Below are 18,931 nucleotides of genomic sequence, written 5' to 3' on the forward strand. Positions count from 1 at the left end.
TAGGGAGGAGTTACGTAGCTTCGGCTATATAGTTATATAGCCTAAAGGTATACTACGAGTAATCGCTCTAGGGCGTACTCTAGAGCTTTATACGAGTTTAACTCGTAATAAGATCTAATATTAAGACTATTTATACTACTCTACTAGTAGTCCTACCTATTAGTACGAGTAGTACCTAATAATTAATCTACTATAGGAGAGGATAGGAAGTATTTCCTTTATTCGTATAGTAGATAGATTTTCTCTTTTCTTTTCTCTCCTTAGCTTTAGAATCCTCGTTATACGGTAGTTAGATGAATTACTCTAAATTCCTAGCTAAACCCTTATAGCATTACTTACTAAGACCTCTATTAATATTACGTAATATCGTTCGACTATATAACTATACGGTCGAATCTAGACATCGCTAGTTCTTTACTAAGACATTCTACGGGCTTAACTCGTGATATAGAACTATAATAGAACTAGGGAAAGTAGGATTACCTACTAAATCGCTTAGTTAACTTACTAGATAATATTCCGTTTAAGGGGGTGTATTAGAAGTGTAAACGTAATATATTACTTAGCCTAAATTAAGCCGGAGAATTCTCTTTTGGCCTAACACCTAAATAAGAATAGTTTCCTTTAATCTATATTATATTATACTTCTCTAATTACCTACTTATTAAGGAACTAGTCTTAGTTAGTACTACTTAGAAGTTTAGATTATAATTTATCTATATATTAGATAGTATAATATATTTAAATTTCGCCTTAAGCCTTAAGTAGTACTTATATAGGTACTAGAAGATAGCGTATAGGAATAACCTAACTATTTTACGTAACCTCGTACCTTCGCTAGGTGCCATCACGAGATAATTCGATAGCCGACTCACTGTCCTTTAGTGTGAAGGTGACGCCGCCTTGTGCTCAACCCCTTACTCACGTAAGCTAGGTGAGTAGTCACTCGTGTCTCACCCGCTGCAGGAGCTATATAAGTCGGTGCCTTGACGCGCTGGGGCGATACTAATTGTGCTCACCTAACTAGGGCCCTTCATGGAACGACAAGGTAAATCGCCACCGAGCGCACCTTTACGCTACACCCTATACTTACCTACGACCTTTTCGTCCCTCCTCGATTGTGAATTCTTCTCTAGCGCTAGATAGGGATCTTAAGCTACGGATAGATAGGATCCCTACCCGCGTTAGCCGCCTATGCCCTACTGTGAAGCTAAAAACCACTTCCCTCAAGGTATAAAAATAGGCTCTCTCCTTTTTTATAAATATAGTTATCTTCTATACTAGACCGACCGTACTTACTGTGAAATACGCCACTAAGTGCCAAGCCCACTTAAATAAGGAGACCGCACTGGTGAAGAGGAATTAGGGGAAAGGTGGAGCGAAAGCGTGGCGCCTTAGAACCATAAAACACATATGCCCAGACAGCCCTGCCGAGCTGTAACTCATCTTGGACCTATGGGGACAATAGCACCTTCTCGGAGTGTCGGCCTCCCTCTTTCTTTGAGATGCTGGGCTATTACGCGGTCGCCAAGGCAGATGCTGCTAAGCAATCCTTGATGGCTTCGGTGTCTCTTGGCGCACGCATTGTTTGTCTTTCATCGAGCCTTCAACGACACAGACGCCTCGGCCCCTTGACAGGTTTTTCAAGCTCTCCGATGAGATGGGGATTATACACTTTCAGAAACTGCTATGGCTGGAAAGATCTACTATCCGCGCAGAAAAAATCTTGGGTATTCCGAGTTTAAATGGTACCGAAAACAAAACGGAGTGCCCAGCCCGTCCAAGGCTGATCCAAGGCGGACGCCGTCCTAATTCGAAGGATCGATCCTTGGACAATTCTTAGAAACCAGATTGTCTTGGCTGACACCAGTTTCGTACGATCCTGAGATTAATGCCAACCAAATGCAAACTCTCGACAAAGAGGGACTTCGCGCGTTCATCCTCATCGCCATCTTTCATTTTTCATTCAAAAAATTTTATTTTCGAGGCAATCGGCACGAAACCTCTCAATTGCTAAACATTCATTTAGAAGTGTCAAGGGACTGACTAGCTTTCGTTCCATCGCTTCTGTTCCCTCGTTATAATTTTCGCGTTGGCTCTACTCGCTAGGCATGAGGCCGTGAGATCTGTTTTGTACTTGCCTTGTCCTCTTTGACTCTCCTTCCATACATCAAGATCACAGGCATTTTACATTATCGAGTTCGACGATCGATCATTCATCCTTTAACCTATACACCCAAACATTCGGACCACTTGGAGGAAGGAGACTATCGCTAACACTTAGGAGTATAAGATCTTGACAGTTGCCATGCATCGCCTACTCTTGACCGCTTTAATCCCTCTCGCGCAAGCGATCGATCTGCAACTCGACTCCCCATCGTCGGTCAAAGATGTCACCTCCAAGATTGCCAATGATATGATGACCTTTTACACCGGTGACGAGCCGGGTCAGATACCCGGTCTCCTACCTGGCTCACTTGACTGTAACCCTTCACAACCCGATAACTATTGTTGGTGGCAGGCTGGTGCCATGTGGGGTGCATTGATCAATTACTGGCAGTATACTGGAGATGAAAGTCACAATGCAGATGTGCGGCAATCAATACTCCATCAACGCGGACCACAGGACAACTTCAATCCACCAAACCATAGTCGCAGTATGGGCATAGACGACCAGGCATTCTGGGCATTTACCGCGCTGGACGCCGTGGAGGCAAACTTCCCAGAGGAAGAAGGCGCCCCAAGTTGGTTGAGCCTCGCACAGGGGCTGTACAATTTCCAGATGAACCTGTGGGATCCGAATTCATGTGGCGGTGGTTTCAGGTGGCAAGTCGTGCCTTTAAATCAGGGTTATAATCTTAAGAAGTGAGTGCCAGAGAGGCAACCCCTGGAGGCAACCTCACCTCTACATATGTGACGGCCATGCTGCAATAGTTACGGGTCGGGGGTCCACATGACTTACTTGCTTTAGTATGATTTCAAATGGCGGCAACTTCCAGGTCGCGGCACGACTTGCTTACATCACCGGGAATGAAACTTACGGTGACTGGGCTACAATGGTCTGGGACTGGATGGCGGGCTCCGCGATGTTTGAACGCAGTGAAGGCATCCTTTACATCTGGGATAACTTGGATGCCGACATGGATTGCAAGGGCGAAGGTGCTCTTAAGCGCCTCATCTGGAGCTACAACTATGGTGTTCTTCTAGGCGGCGCAGCCTATATGTACAACTATACGGACGGAGACCCTCAATGGCTAGACCGGGTCGAGGAAATCCTCGAAAGTGCCTTTCAATTGTACTTCCCTGCCGAATTCGGTGGAAATATTATGGTGGAGTTCCACTGTGAGAAGGAGGGAATATGCAATCAGGATCAGAAGAGTTTCAAGGCATATTTGTCCAGGTGGATGGTGGTCACGGCATTGCTCGTCCCAGGCACCTATGACCGGATCATGCCGAAGCTACGAGAAAGCGCGATCGGCGCAGCAAGGCAGTGCAAGGGAGGAGAGTCAGGGAACATGTGCTCTGCGCAATGGTGGACGGATGTACCCACCGGTAGAACGGGAGTTGGTGAGCAGGTGAATTGGACTTTCCTTTCCGACGTTTGAGGTGCATTGAAAACGAGTATTGGACTAACGTTGATATCACTAGATGACTGCACTCGCCGTCATCGGCTCCACCTTGATCAATTTCGGCATGGCTCCCTTAACTCAGGCTTCAGGAGCTAAATCCGAGAGCGATCCCGATGCCGGGGTAGAGGAAAACCCCACTGCCAGTCCACTTAAACCAATCACAGCTGGGGACCGGGCAGGTGCAGCTATTTTCACGATCTTAATTACAGTCTTTCTGGTGGGCGGTGCATTTTGGCTTGTTTGGGATTAGCATGTTTATATTTGAGCGTCTTTTTGAAAGCAAGAATAGGGTAAACCTTTGTGATTGCCCCATAAGATACAGGAAGCCTCATCAAGTAAGACAATGGTGATGCGTATTTCGGAGTTGGGAGTGTTGTTAGTGTTGTGAATTACGGCAGTGGAAGTATATTTTAACTATCGATCTTCGTCTACTTGCTCAGAATGTGTGAGCATATATACACCGAAGTAATATACTAGAAGCTCCCTATTATTTCCAAACGTGCGGAATGATTCCACGAGATATTCCATCAGCCCTTCTGATAGTAGTTGAGCCTCATATTATAATAGTTAGTCCGTAGGTGGTCGAAATTTTAGTGGAGATATGAATGACTAGAATGGTAGTTAAGGTCGTTTGTAATTCCTTTTCCTGCCTTTGAATCAAAGTCCTAAGAGAGTTAATATAACGCATATAAACGCTTTCATCGTAGTAAGATTTTCCGACCATATCGCGCAGTAAAATCGGTCTTAGACACAAGTCAACTTAGCTTCTTCATGATGGTGATTGCGACATCATGGATGAGTCCTTCATCGATCTCCACGTCCAACCGGCCCAACCTTTCAGGATGAACCTCCTTGAGATGAACGCTAAGGTACACAAGTGACTTAAATCCAAGTTATGGACATGGAAAAGCATGACAGGCAATGTAGTATCGTTTGGGATTGGACTCCTCAACCATAAAGGCGTGCACTGTGCGACCAACATGGGTCTTTCAGACCATTCGGCAAACAGAACAGGCAGCCTTCCTTCGCGAGCCCGCCTCCTATCTCTCGCCGACAGGATGGATCGTCTTCGATCAAGGACACGAACACTACGAGCTTAGCTGTCTCGATACTCTGCCGTTGGATGGTTCGATTGCTGACGGTGTCCATTGGCTGATTGGGGACGCAAAGAGCTTCAAGCAGGCATGACAGTTCGCCGAAAGTCAGATCAAGCAGGCCGGTCTTCAGAAGGTGAAGACGGAGGATTGTTATCGTGATGATCGATATGGGTACGAAGAACACGTCGCCGATCTACGGGAGCAGGCCTAGGTTGCATGGTAGGCGGACGGTGGGTTCGGGGATGAGTGTTCAAGGCTGTAGCTTGAGTACTTCAAACGAAACCGCGCTACAGTGATGATGGATCGGTGGATAAAGGACGGTTGGTATCCCAATGTCGAGAATGCTGCGGTTCTTTTGGCGGCGAAACAATCAAAACCGGAAGGGGAAGGCGAAAATGTGAGGAACCAGAAACAGAAGTGAGGGCAATGGAGAGAAATGAGAATTCAAATTCAGGCAGAGATTAAGAGAATAATCTTTCTTATGGGGAAATTGATTACCCTCTTTTCATGGGGGGTTTTTTCGGATCTCTGTGTACGTTATTGGATGGTCTCATTGACACCTCGTGTAGTATCAATCCCTATAACTAGTCGGTAAAGTAGATCGTTCAAAACCCATCAGCATGCCCCGCCCACGTTCCTAGCTTGGAAGAGCAGAAATCTAAGGAAGATATATGAGTTTTGTATGGTAAAAGCCGGGTCATTAAGGGGGTGGGTCATTAGATGGGTGTCCGACTTAGCTAATTATAGTCGCGGCTTCTAAATTATAGTTTACCTAACCCCCCTCCCCCTCCTAATGTTAAACGCTATTACGGTACGCTTCACAGGATAAGCATATAGACGAGGCCGCGTTTAGAAGAATGAATAATCCAACGTAATGGCGGCGATAAAGGCGCTTATTACTCCACCGTAGGATCGTAGACGTCTGGCTTGACCACACGGAAATAGAATGGCGTGTTAACTCTTGTCCACGAACCATAAATCCTCTGGCCTGACTCTGCCAAACCCTGGTGCACATACAATCCAACTCTCTGCATCTAGTTATGCCCGGACACTGGGCCCAGTCCAGCGAAAGTCTCCTTGTCTCCCGTTGAAGCTCCGCAATTCAATAACACAGGCAAATTCCTCCAACGATGCCGAACAAGAAGTCCAAATCGGGCACCCCCAAAGGCAAAGGCGCTGCTTCGCTCTCTGATTCTCCTTCGCTGCCAGCAGTTCCTGTTGTGGTACAGCCGAGGCAGACGATGCCCTCGCCGCACCCACAAACCCAAGCGCCGCCACCAAAAGGCTCCTCGTCTTCCTCCGAGGACTTCTGGACTAAGAATGCACGTGCCAAGGCCCTCATCATGTCGACGTTGGTGCCAGGTAGCGAACCTTGGAAAATCGCCGAGCCGCTCGAACTGGCCTCTGACATTTGGAAGGCATTAGAGGACAAATATGCGCCCAAGGACACCAAGGGCAGGCTAGATGCGAAGGGGATAATAGATGCTGCGAAAAAAAGCGAGCATGGTACAGCTGAGAATGCCAGGCCCCTGTCCTCCGACTTCATTGGTGACTGGGTAGAGGGCAAGCCTATGGACAAATATCTGGATATGTACCGATCGAGCAAGAGAGCCCCACAACCACTGCCTGAACCTGCAGAGCACCCAAGTGCTGCATACGATGCACCGGTCACCGATAAGGATGCAGTGGAATTAGCTGCAGCTGTACTCTCACAACGCTTGCCAAAAGGCCCCACAACTCCTACCCCTAGCGAGGCGCAGCCAATCCAGACAGACTCTGCAACAGCCGCAGGAGCCTCATCTTCATCCTGGCGGGCAACACCAGTCGTCCACGACAGTTATCTTACTGAGGGCCAGGCTCTTGCCTTCGCACAGTATGACCTGGAACGGAAGAAACAGATACAAGTAGCCGCAACCAAGGTCCTCATGCAGAAGCTCCCTACTCGAGATTTGAGGTTCCTATGGGCGATATTGTATGGCGGAGAAAATGCACCCTGGCCAGGATCGAGCTCCGCAATCATCCCTGGCGTCACGGTCTCAGGTGGGCTTTCTACCTTCCGACTGAAACCCGTTTGAAAAGACCGAGAGACGTATCTTGACAAGGTGTCTTACAATCCTGTTTTACGGATGCGCTATGAAGGGTATCAACAAACGTTCAAACTCATGCAGCACTGTGCTACTGCTTTATGACTCTGCGACGGGTGGAGGCGTACATCTTGGATGCGATCGTGCCAACTGTTCACCTCAAGTCTAAGCTCAAGCCAACGAGAAATCTCCCAGGCAAATGCAGACGAGGAAGATGACCAACGCTCTCAGACTTGCGCTGGGCTCAGTGATGGCAGTGTTAGCGTCACTTTTTTCTCGTATATAGGTGACATTCTGCGCCAGTTCCACAATATCTCTCGTGACGTGACCAGTCTGTGCCAATTGACGCATTTGGTCACCGAAAGTGGCCAGAATGTTGGAGCTCCGGCCAGCAGGACAGAAGACGATTTCAAAGCCTCCGCCCTGAGGGATGATGAAGGTACTTGTCTGATCATCATATGCATAACTGTACGCGTCTGGACAAACTTTCTTTGCTTGGATGGAGTAAAGACTGGGTGAGCACGAGGCCGGTGTATTATGCTTACCAGTACAACAGTATTCGGGCTTGTTCCATTTCGCACATGCACTGAGACATGGGTTGAAGGGTGGCCGCTGGATTTTGTCGTCTGGATATGGATAAATGCCATCACCAGGCTTTTCAGGTGGAGTCTGCTGTAGTGGCCATGGACACCACTGTTGGATGAACAAAGGAGTGACTGTCTGCTCGAGTGGGATTGGAAACGTGGTGTTTGTCCCAAACGTCGCGTCGGAGGTGTCTCCGATTGGAGCAAGTAGGGATGCAGTCCCGATGCAAACAGGGTTGGTGAGATTGGGTGGAACATCAGTCAACGACGAATTGCCAGTCTGTCCGAGCAGAGATATGATCCCCATAGGAAGATTGTAGCCGTCGACCAGCGAGATGTCGTAAAAACTCTGATGTGTGTTACTCGACAGAGTAAATTCCGCCAACGTTGCGGGTGCCGCTCCCTTTACCATGCCGCGGTTCAGTACAACAATTCTCACGAAATCCTGGTCTTCGTGATACGAGGAGCGGAAGGCCAGGACGAAGGATTTATCAACTCACCGAACCCTGACACTCAAGATACATGCCACAATCGCCCGTCTGGCACGCAGAGCCACCCTGCCCGCTCGCTGGCCCACTCGCGGACGGAAACGAGCAATTTGTCCTCCCCCAAACTCTCCCTCGCCAGTCCCCGCTGACGGTCTGTCGACTTGAATCGCCAGGCGCGAGCACGAACCCCGAGCTTTCAGGGCCGACACCGTTCTGCGTGAGAATCGCCGGCCATATAATTTCGGGGCAGTGGTTTGTCACGCGAAGAGGCACGGAGGTATCTGGAGGATGTGGATATTGGCTAATCGCTGGATTGGCCATGAATGCCATCGTGAAGAACATCCATCCGCTGCCCGAGGATCTTGAAGATTTGCTTTTTTTCCTAGTCGTCCAGGGATCTGTCGACTCACTTCCTGCCATGTTGACCAAGATATGGAGAGTTGATATCGAGGTTAATGATGGTAATAAGGTGTACATCAGGAGTTGTGTTGCGACGTAACAATACTTTGACTAGGCAATGCCTATGTCCAGAGGATGGGGTGATAGACTGCGGTGGGTGGTTCTTGGTCATAAATGCCCTCTAAATGGCTTGAATGCGCCGTGCATCCAGTGAAATGCAGCGACAGCAGGTTGATCAATATTGTGAGGAAGCTGCGATAGATGTCTTTCCGGAGACATGCCAGATATATCTTGGTACCCTCGAAACCTGGTCCTTGGCGGTTGTTATTCCAAGTTTTCCACCATTAGGGTTGACGATCTCGAGCGTCGTCCACTCAAACCCCTGTCTACCACATGGTGGCTGATACCGGCTGATCTGAAGTGTGAAATGGAGCCAGGGGAGTGCTACTCGGTAGTTCGAAGAGCTATCCGATGTAGTGGCAGAGCAAGTGGTATGTTACACCAAATCGGCTTCTCAATCCTGGCCTTTGAGCCGTCACCCTGCTGTGAACGTTGGATGAGGTCCTTGGTACACAATCTTGAAGGGATATACAAGTAGTGTTGACGGCGTGTTCGGTGACGTCACTTGCCATTACTAGCTTCTTAGGGTGGCTTGTGGCGCCCTGGGGAGTGGCTCAGCTTCACAGCCACGCTGCCGCTGAGTCATCAGACCACATGTCCTTGAGTCACGAGGAAGGTGTGCCGGAGAAGGACGACGCGTTCATCTATTATATACAACGTTAGGCAGTCTTGACCTCAAGGCTGTTTCGCGTGGAATGTCAAGCAATGTCTGTCCGACAAGAGAAAGGCTAGTTCTGGGCATGAAGCAGATGAGATGAATGCAGGTCTGATACCTTCCATGATTGCAAAGTCAATTACTCAACCCATTCCGGATCTCATTTACTGGAAACAATATCCAGGATGAGAGGGTAGTTTAAACCCTGACATCTAACCATCTCGCCCTGAATGATGTCCCACTGACCTGTTTCCCATGTGGGCAGGCTTCATCTCCAGGGTGATATCTCCACTTGTGAGATGCCCTACTTCCATCCACCAGTTGATCAGGAATCCAAATTCGGGCCCCTCCACCGTGCCATCAGAATCGAAGTTACTGCTCAGGCAAACTTTACGTCTCATTGCCTACCTGGACCGAATTGTTACATTCAATCCCGATTGAAGTAGCATAAAACTGTGGCCATATCAGCATCGGAGTCACAGGGAGGAATAGATTCGACTTTTGAGCTTACTAGCTGGTTATCTTCAATTCAGTGTCTTCATCGGCGAACTGGATCATGAAGTTCCTCAATATTGTCGGCACAACCTGGTGTATCTATCAGCCACGGACTGAGATCGTCGCGTCGCAGCACAGATCCTACCTTTGAAATTTCAATCAAGGCAAGATCTGCGATTCACGAATTAGTACCGGAGAGGTCTCAGATTCCTCAAACTCACTCTTTCCGATGCAAATCCGTGATGTTCCTCCAAATGCCAAAAAGCCACGCACTGCAGATCATGTAAATGGTGTCCAGGGTACGTTTCACACAAAAGCACGACTTACGCAGGTCACTTCTTCCCGCTTCTAGCCATCTCTCAGGGCGAAATACGCTAGCATCTTGCCCGTATATATCCTTTGAGCGACCAAGGACGTATGGGCTAGCACCGATGATCGTCTGCCGCAGTCAGCGATGTGCCTCAAGAGCGCACGTCCCGGTTTTACCCCTTTTGGCAGCCAATGCGATTCGACCTGCAGACCTCCTTCAGGAACTACTCGGGGCAGACTCTGACCAACAACAGGATGTACGCGGAGAGCCTCATTCATGACTGCTTGTAAGTAAGGCATGCTGTTCGCCTGATCAAAGGTCACCGGTCTGGTCACATCCACTGTGCCCGCCACATCATCAATCTCTTTTAACAGTCTTTGCATACATCGGGGGTTTTTCAGCAAATGATAGAAGATCGATCGGAGTGCAATGGCAGTTGTGTCACTGCCAGCAAAAACATTACTCGCCGCCATCGATATTACTATCGTATGGTCAACTTCTGAGGGCTTCTTCGCGCTGGTCTCCATCAACTTGCTCAACATGTCTCGATGGTCACTACCCCGTGCGAGACGGGATTGTGCCTGCTGCATTGTGAAGTCACGAATATAGCCGCTTCTCGCGTTCAAGGCGAGCTGATTACCGACGATCCGGCTCAAGATCTCATGGATTCGGTATACCCAAGGTATTTGACCAACCCAACCCCAGGATCTCGCTGCTCTCTTGATGATCTTTAGCGACTCGATCTCCTCTCCGATCTCCATGAGACCAAACCGCTGAGAGAATGTCACTTCTCCGATCACATCTGCCATCGTCAGACACAGCGCCTTGCGATAACGCCTTGGAACATACCGAAAGCAAACAGCTGGAACCATACCCCAAGGTCCAAGCGTTCTCCTTGCTTGCCACGCAAAATGCTCATGAAATGTTGAATAGCACTATCCACATATGGCTGCAAATCAACGAGAGATGAAGTCGCATAGACATTGTTCACCAGTCGACGATTATTGCGGTGAACTATCGAATCCATTTCCCCAAACAGATCCCATTTACGCGCGCCCTTAATTGGCATGTAGAAAGTGCTCTTATTGTACTGTGATCCCGCGCCTAGACAGACGATGGATTAGTCCGAGTATTCATCCGACATCGACGGTCCATACCGTAAATTGTCTTCACGGCTTCAGGTGATGTTGTGACAACCTCGTCAGGCCCAACCCGGACAGTTGTACCGTACTTGTTATGCACTTCAGACAGAGCGCTATGAAGATCTCCTGTCCAGGCGTGGTAGGCAAGCCATAATCTCGTAAAACGCGCTATAAGCGGTCCAGGAACAGCCGACAAGGGCGATAAAAATCCATAGTACAAGAGATATGCAAGCAATGATACAACGGACACAAGAGCGAAAACTCTCGTCAGGAGAAGAAAACGGTCAGCATATTCGAAAGATCCATTCCCGGTGATGTCCATGATGCGTTGTGACTTATCGTAGTGTAGGAAACGTGCTCCCTCGAATCCCCACGGCAGGGGAGGAGATATGACATCTTCTTTATGAAGACCGAAAGGGGCGACGGCACAGACTCATACCTAGTCGGACGGCCACAGAGGTCCCTGTAAGGATGGACCAAGGCGACCGCTGCGGGTTTGAGTATTACGCATACGCACCATGCAGGTCGCTGATCATTAGTGATGGATGTTACGTCCGCCCATCAATCAATGCAAAGTAGTTGGAACACGACATATGTGGAGTCTAAAGCCCAATTGACTGCGGACATTAAACGCCCTGACATCCCTACTAGTTAGTGACGATCAGGCGATCTCATAAACTAGCTAACCCCCTAACTACCGATTACGCAAGCCATATCCCGTCAAGTAGTGAGAGAACGTACGCCAACGCCACAGCCTACATATTAATCCTAGCTACCGAATTCACTTTCAAGCTGTTTCCGTACTCACCCAACCTTCCCGCCCTGATCTAAGACTCCAGACTCTAACCAAGCTTTGGGCGGCCCGGTCCTAATGCTTGTGAGGAGGCAATATCTATGCTTCTAGACAAGGCCATTTGAATCGCTGGAAGGACTTTCTTTTTGACGCTCTCCGTCAAGTGTCTGTTCAGTAGATTGAAGCCCTAGGTATGTAACGCAGTCGTAAGGGCATTTCGTTCGGTTGTGTGCCGTGGGACCAATCAGCTCCGCAAGGAAGAGGTGCTCCCTTGAAGTTCTTGGATTTACAAGATTTGATGACGACTCAATTTCGCCGACTGTCAGGTCTTCTCGTGAAGATTTCGGAACGACTAGTTGTTTTTCCATCCGAGTGTCAATGAGTTGGCCGACGGTCTGTTCTTTAGCGTCTTTTGATAAGGGCCAGTCTGAGACTGTGTAAGGGTCAAAATATTCTTCAGACACGGATACCTTCTTTGACACGGATGTTTTTTTTGAGACGGACGCTTTCTTTCTGGCCATGTTTGTAATGACTGCCAACCACTTCAACTATTATATATGAGAAGTTCCCGATTTCACTTGGAAACTGGATGGGAGAAACAAAAGAAAACTACTAGCAGCAACTATTTGCGACACGGCTAAGTTTATATGCTTGCAAACTATTTCAACGAACAGAATAGCAATGCGAACACCCATCACAACCGCGAGTGCGAGAACCCTTGACTGACAAACAAGTTCGGTTCACGGCAAACGAGCGAAGCTGTGAGCGCACTAGGCACAGTGATAGTATGGAACCCAGAGACGAGGCAAATTTCAAGCGTACTTCTTGGTACATATTAGCCAACAATGGCGATGAGCACGGAAGCAATGTTTCGGATCTGTACCAATATGCGAACTCTAGAGTTCGCCAAATTGTAATACATAAGTATTGTCAACTATCTGCTTTAAGTCTCAGCCTGTGTGCTTGAGCTACTCTTACACCACCATGCCATCTTGGACATACCTCTCAAATCTCAACTATCGGACTAGACCTCGGCCTATTCAGTTTTAGCTGCTCTCAACATCGCCATGCCACATTGGACATATCTCTCAAAAACCGGCATATCAGTCAGTACTGCAGTCTAGCTGTTGTACAATTTGAACTTTGCCAATCTCTTGTTACCCAGATACCCTCACCAATCATCTGACTGCATCTGAAGCTCTTTGATTCTTTGATATGAGCTTCTCCTTACTTCCGGTCATCAAGATAACAAGACAAACGATCAGGTACCTCTTCAACTGCTGAGATCACATCCTCACAGATCTCGAAGTTCAACCCCTCTTTCCGATTTATATCCTCTTTCCACTTCATCTGCTCCGTCAATGAAAAGTGGTCGGACTCGTTACCCTGGGCTTCGTAAACAGCTATGTCTCGGATCACAGCCAGGATATCTGAAAAACTATGGTCACGGACGACGATCCAGTATCGATCATATATCGAGCTCAAACAAAACTTGAAACTCGGCAGTACCAGTTTCAAGAGCAAATTGTCAGAGAAAGACGCACCGGCAGCTTTGATTTCGTGCTGACATAGAAGGAACTGGTTGATAAAAACACAGGCGGGCAATGTCGAATCAAACAACATATCTCTCAACCTCTCGTTCCCACACGAAGGGAGGAGGGGCTACTGAATCCCCACATATTCCTACTTAACCCTGTAGCTTCAATCTCGTGCAGAATCAGCACTAATTGACTGGTTTCCTCGTTGTGCCAAGTCTGCCAGGCTTTCTTGCCTTCAATGCCCTCCTTGATATCCTTGGGAACGGGTGGTATCCCAGACATGAGGACCTCAGAGTCGGTATGATTTCGGACCGCATTGATGGTAGTGAAACAAAAGCTTTTGAGCAAGTCAAAGCAGTTGCCAAACTTGTCGCCGAGAGTATGAACAATATCAACGTAAACCTGAATCGCGAAGATGATCCAGAGCGTCATCGTTTTACCCCGGAGCACCGATTGCATACCGCGAATGAACTCATCGTTAAATATCTATTGGACTTTTGATTTTCGCAATTCTGAAATAGTCTACCAGAAAACGAGGTTCTCTTTAGCGTAATTCGGGCATGAAGAACCACAGACTGGGCGTTGCAGCTTGTGGCCGCGATGATTTAAAGCGTCAAACTGCATCAGTACATGTATGATAGAAGTAAGAATCCAGTGTCTCAAACAAGAGAGCTTCATCCTCAAGAGCCCATGACTGGGCGCCTGTCTCAACCATAACAAGCTGCACGTGGCGGCTTCTTAGATCTTGATACACATCGCCTATGCTACCGCTAGCAACCAGCTCGTCTCTGCTGATATCTTCTTTCATACCGCGCGTGAGTTCCATGGCAGTATTCGAGGCTAAGGCCGCGGACACCAGATCACATTTTCCTCCGAGAAAGGATCTCCATGTCTCCTGCACACTGCGCCGCATGCTCTCTAAGTCCTTGAACAGACAATTATAAGCTGGTGAGAGCTCGCGGCACGCTTTTTGAGGATCGAACACAGGACTACTCGGTAATTATGGATCCATGATCACATTGAAATCCGAGGTTGCAACGTCTTCGATAGGATTTGGGTCATCCGCTGTTTCAGATTCCGTTGACCCCATCATCGTCATGTTGGATTGTCGTATAAATGCTCTGGAATTTCATCTGATGACCATGTTCGACCGAGGCGCAAGAATAAACTGGCATACTGAGTCTTGGCCCATGAGTCGATTCTCGCTTCGTCAATGGGTGGTCCTCGACATTCTCTCTCAGAACATCTCTTACCTCTACCAAGACTCTCGTAAAATATGCGTGCCGTGCGTTTTCTGTGGTTGACATTGCGGCAAGTAACTATTCACCATCACCATTACTTACTGTGCCATTACTGAATCCAAGAGCTTGTGCCACCTGTTTGCGAAGCCTGACCCCTCTCTCAAGAACCTCTAGCAGCTGTGCTGAAACAACGAATTTTGAATCCCTCCTTGCAATGATTGAGCGAGCCACTGGCACAAAGTCTTTGACATTTATGACATACTTTTTTGTCCGGAGGGGGGGGGGGGTTATTAATGTCTTCCGCTTGAATGTTTCAGATCCTCTGCTGTGAATATTGTCGGTTTCTTGACTTTCTCTTTACCCCTGATGGACCTGGGTTTGGACCTTCTACTTGAGGTGTGCTAACGGAGTCGTATTTTCTCACTGTAGTTGCCAGCCATTTTGCAATACAGTGTGTATCGGCCTTGTATTGTTTGTAGGACGGAAAAAGATGACCCGACGACATGGTGTGAACAAATTTTATTCGGGCACTTGCTGTAGGCCAGACGCTTTCTCCTTTGTGTTCAATAATTTAATGCTTCATGCGTCAAAAGGACATTGCCTGCTGTTTATCTCGAGACGCTAAGTAGACAAAGCAGAGCCCAGGACAATGGGCTTCCAGTCTGATACGAAGTGTGCATTGTCGCATTGTTTCCAGCATCAGCGATTCAGGTCATTGCTTCGGCAGGAACCAGGTTAATACACTTCGATTAGACGAGAATAGTGGTAGTTGATCATGAAATCTGTGAATTAGGCGAGGAATCGTCTATGCAGGATCTATGGACCACCGCCTGTGAACATAGCTGCCATTTGTCTTTGCCGTCAGCCTCCTTCTCAGACCGGCTGATCTCTATGCCATGCACCATCTACAAGGTTCTGGTCGCTCATAGGTCATCCATTTCGACGGCTAGAAACCTTTTGGCAGCATTTCCATCAGCCCTTTGAAGAGATCATCATGGAAATGCTTGCTTTTGGCCGACAGAGGCCTTGATTTCCCAAGGCGAGGCGGGGTGGTCCTGAAATCATTCCAGGGACAACAAATACGTTGTTAGCATGCGCACAACGTCGAATGCGCGTTTCGTCCTCCACAATTTCTTGGATGTCGTCGTGGATGTCGTTCAGGACGCGCCAGCACTGCTCATTCAAAAGTAAATAGTCAACTGAAAGGTGCACAGTCTCATAGCCAATCGCTTCGCCCAGCCTGTTCAATGGTCCCTCCAGTCACCTGTCGACCTCTGGATCTTGTTCGGCTATTTCTCTTACCTGAATTGACGACTGTTTCGATGTTGTCCGCGGTAAGATCGGCTCTTCGGTCTCTAAGACAAAATCTGTCATGGAAGACAGATGACACAGGTGTCCCAAGTTCTAGTACCCGACAGTTGGCGAGTGAGACTTTCGGTTTCATCGACTGTCGTCTGTTTGTAGCCCAGAGAGTGATTGAGCCACCTCCACAGGTGATTGTCCATCGACCAAAGAATTTCTCAGGGAGCTGAGGAGCTTGACCAGCAAAAATGTTCTCTTCCCTTTGCAGATCCGACAGAAGTCGTAGATCGAAGAAATCAGTCCTCGATATCAAATACCTCTCCACTAGCGCATGGCGAAGGTGAGCAACACTCAGCCTATAGCCCATAGTGTTGACCAACCTTACTGCAATCATCTGATAAGTGATCTTGATGATATATAACACTGTTCCGCATAGTAATGGATGGCTCTTGAGAAGGGCGAACTCGGCAATGTCGAATTGAGCCAAGTTCGGAACTTGTGTTCTGCGCTCGAACACAGTGTCACATCTGCAATAATACTGGTTTCTTGAGTACAGCGAGGCCAGCTCACTACTGGCCAGGTCCAAGGACCGCCTTTCCTAGAGAAAACACCCGGCCCGATTGACTAACTCTGAGATGCCTGTTCCCACTCTACAAAGATCGTTGAAATGGCGGTCTAAATCTAACCCAACCATGTAATAGATGTGAAGATAGACATGCGCTGCAAAGGAGACCCATAAATGAATGTCTCCTGTCCGAATGAAATGGCAAAGTCCTCGGGTGATATCATCATTCTCCAAGGTCCATTCCGGGACCGGCTCTGTACTGGAGGCAGGATGTTGGGCATTGTGAGAAACTGGGAAATGATGAGATTATCCATCTTTGGTTTCTGTGTCTCCGCCAGTGTGGGTCTTCCTGTCGTATCGAGAGGCAATCCACTATTTGTAAGCGCGACCACGGAACATTGGCAAGGGCGTTCTTGCTCAAGCAACTGTCGATCATGCTATTTGGTGCCAATAGAAATGGAACTTCCGTCTCAGAAATTCGATATTCGTCCTCTTCCTCGGCGCACTCAAATATTGACTCTATAGGCTGGACAGAGTGATCATGCATTTTGAGAAGTAGAATGGTCGCGCCTCCGCATGTTGCTAGAATCTTCATGTCATCTTCTAGCCATCTTCTAGCCGGTGGGCTAACTCGACGAGCTAACTCGATTGCAGTTTTGGTAATGGTCGAAGCTATGACTAGATCAAAGGTTTCATTCTGGTAATCTCCCCAAAAACGCTGAATCACTTTCCTCAGTACAAGCAAATCGTTCAGGAGGCACTGAAGGGCGACCAGAGCCTCTTGCGAGTCTGAGAAACAATCCGCTCCATGAAACTCGACTTGATCATCTGGCTTGCATGTGCTTGTTCGGTCAGGGTCTTCGGGAAGGGAGTTCGATTGTGAATCTCCATTGAGATGGAGGGCGTCCAAAGCGATTGTCATCAATGATTTCTCCTCCACCCCCTCCGCAGAGGAACGGGCAGGTGAAACATGGTTGGGTGGGGTTGTCGGGGAATCGTCTTTGCTCTTCAACAGTTCTTTGACGTTTTCGAGAACTTCGACAAAATACATGTGCCTTGAGTCTGACTTCTGACTCGTCAAGTCCTTGTGAAGAAGAATCACTACTAGAATTTCGATAGGCATTGCCCACACAACGCTAAAGGATGATCGCTCGATCTAGTATCCTTGTCAAGCTTTCTGGTACAGCCATAGCAGGTTTTATTGATGATATGATCGCCTTCATCATAGGAAGAAAATGCTTGACTGACACGACATGGCGAACGATGGATCGATCTGCGGTTTTCACTGCTGCTTGTCTCGCAGCGCGCCTGGCTAACGTCCTTTCTCTGCCTTTAAGCTTGAAAGGTTTTGCAGCTGGTACTGAGCTTTTATCACTCATATCTTTCTCCAGGTTATACCGGCAATGTTGAGATATTCTGACAAGCCTTGAGACAATTGAGTTGGTGCCTACCTTTGACTGGGCGTAACTATTGGCCAGACCTTCCGGGAGCATGATTGCCATCTCCTGCTTCTATGGGAACCGATTTGAGTACGGCGAAACAAGAAAACCAATCGGGGTGTGATGGAGGGAGTGTCTGTAGATCGCGAGCAACAGCAAGTCCTGTTCGATGGGGTTTGGTTTTGGGTACGGTTCTGTGCGAAGGTACAAATCAAGAGCCGACCTCTGAGGGCGCACGAGAAGTTGATGCGGGACATTGTGAAGTGCTTGTGATGCTGGTTGTCACCTCAACGTGAATCGGCTGGCCGTGAATATAACGACACTTCGAGAAGTCTCATAACCATGGGGCATAGGGCGGTAAGTATATCGATAACTTTGACCGCTACCATCGTCATGGAAAAGCCAAACTAACAGGACAAAGCGTGGTGGACCGCAACCGGTATGGCAAGGCTTAGAATGAGGGAGTAATGTCGAGTCATGAGCATTGCCTAGCAGTGGCAAGGGCAGCAATCAGACCTAAACTGGCCAAATCTCAGTATTTCCTAGATTCAACATCTACAGCAACGATGTCGTCGAGAGGATGTGGCAGTTCGATGAATTGTTGCTTCGATAATGGGTCAGCAATCCTCCGAATGATCGATATAATAGATATGTATAGGCATTACCCAGCGCAGTGGCAACAAATGCATTGAGCAAGTGTTGAAAATGCGGCAAAACCACCGCTGATGGTCGTTTCTAAACAGGAGATGTGGTACATGGTCAGAGAGACTATGCGGTTCCCTAGCCTTCATGCATGGACCCATGGAAGACGACATTGGCCCTGTCGGCCATCTCCTGACTCCCCAGCCACTGGACATCAGACAGGTCGCTTTGTCCTAGCAAAGATGCTTCACGGAAGGTGAGAAATTTGGATCTGATTTGTTATTCCCTCGTGGAAGCAATGTGTACTTGAACGTCAACTGGCACCGCAGGCACGAGCCATTGTCAGTCCGGGTCAACGGAATGGCAAACAGCTACAACCATAATTTCGACACATGAGCTTTTGCTTAG

At 48.1% G+C, this 18,931-nt stretch overlaps 6 protein-coding genes across 6 annotated transcripts; 2 read left to right on the forward strand and 4 right to left on the reverse strand.

Annotated features, from left to right (window-relative positions):
• Positions 1-2,308: 2,308 nt before the first annotated feature.
• On the forward strand, positions 2,309-3,879 carry A1O9_10684 (uncharacterized protein; the record flags this gene model as incomplete). Its single annotated transcript, XM_013400372.1, has 3 exons — positions 2,309-2,865; positions 2,972-3,575; positions 3,649-3,879. The coding sequence occupies 3 exons, from the start codon at positions 2,309-2,311 to the stop codon at positions 3,877-3,879; spliced, it is 1,392 nt and encodes a 463-aa protein (XP_013255826.1).
• Positions 3,880-5,856: 1,977 nt separating this feature from the next.
• On the forward strand, positions 5,857-6,789 carry A1O9_10685 (uncharacterized protein; the record flags this gene model as incomplete). The annotated part of the gene is made up of 1 exon (XM_013400373.1): positions 5,857-6,789. A coding segment is annotated over one exon (933 nt), but the record flags the coding sequence as incomplete, so codon positions are not given.
• Positions 6,790-6,981: 192 nt separating this feature from the next.
• Positions 6,982-8,302, reverse strand: A1O9_10686 (uncharacterized protein; the record flags this gene model as incomplete). Its single annotated transcript, XM_013400374.1, has 2 exons — positions 6,982-7,839; positions 7,895-8,302. The coding sequence occupies 2 exons, from the start codon at positions 8,300-8,302 to the stop codon at positions 6,982-6,984; spliced, it is 1,266 nt and encodes a 421-aa protein (XP_013255828.1).
• Positions 8,303-9,899: 1,597 nt separating this feature from the next.
• Positions 9,900-10,670, reverse strand: A1O9_10687 (uncharacterized protein; the record flags this gene model as incomplete). The annotated part of the gene is made up of 1 exon (XM_013400375.1): positions 9,900-10,670. The coding sequence occupies one exon, from the start codon at positions 10,668-10,670 to the stop codon at positions 9,900-9,902; it is 771 nt and encodes a 256-aa protein (XP_013255829.1).
• Positions 10,671-15,791: 5,121 nt separating this feature from the next.
• A1O9_10688 (uncharacterized protein) lies at positions 15,792-16,271 on the reverse strand (the record flags this gene model as incomplete). The annotated part of the gene is made up of 1 exon (XM_013400376.1): positions 15,792-16,271. The coding sequence occupies one exon, from the start codon at positions 16,269-16,271 to the stop codon at positions 15,792-15,794; it is 480 nt and encodes a 159-aa protein (XP_013255830.1).
• Positions 16,272-16,665: 394 nt separating this feature from the next.
• A1O9_10689 (uncharacterized protein) lies at positions 16,666-17,565 on the reverse strand (the record flags this gene model as incomplete). The annotated part of the gene is made up of 1 exon (XM_013400377.1): positions 16,666-17,565. One exon carries the CDS (start codon positions 17,563-17,565, stop codon positions 16,666-16,668), a length of 900 nt encoding a protein of 299 aa, XP_013255831.1.
• Positions 17,566-18,931: the final 1,366 nt, after the last annotated feature.

This window comes from Exophiala aquamarina (assembly GCF_000709125.1).
Source record: "Exophiala aquamarina CBS 119918 chromosome Unknown aczIA-supercont1.14, whole genome shotgun sequence".
NCBI lineage: Eukaryota > Fungi > Ascomycota > Eurotiomycetes > Chaetothyriales > Herpotrichiellaceae > Exophiala > Exophiala aquamarina.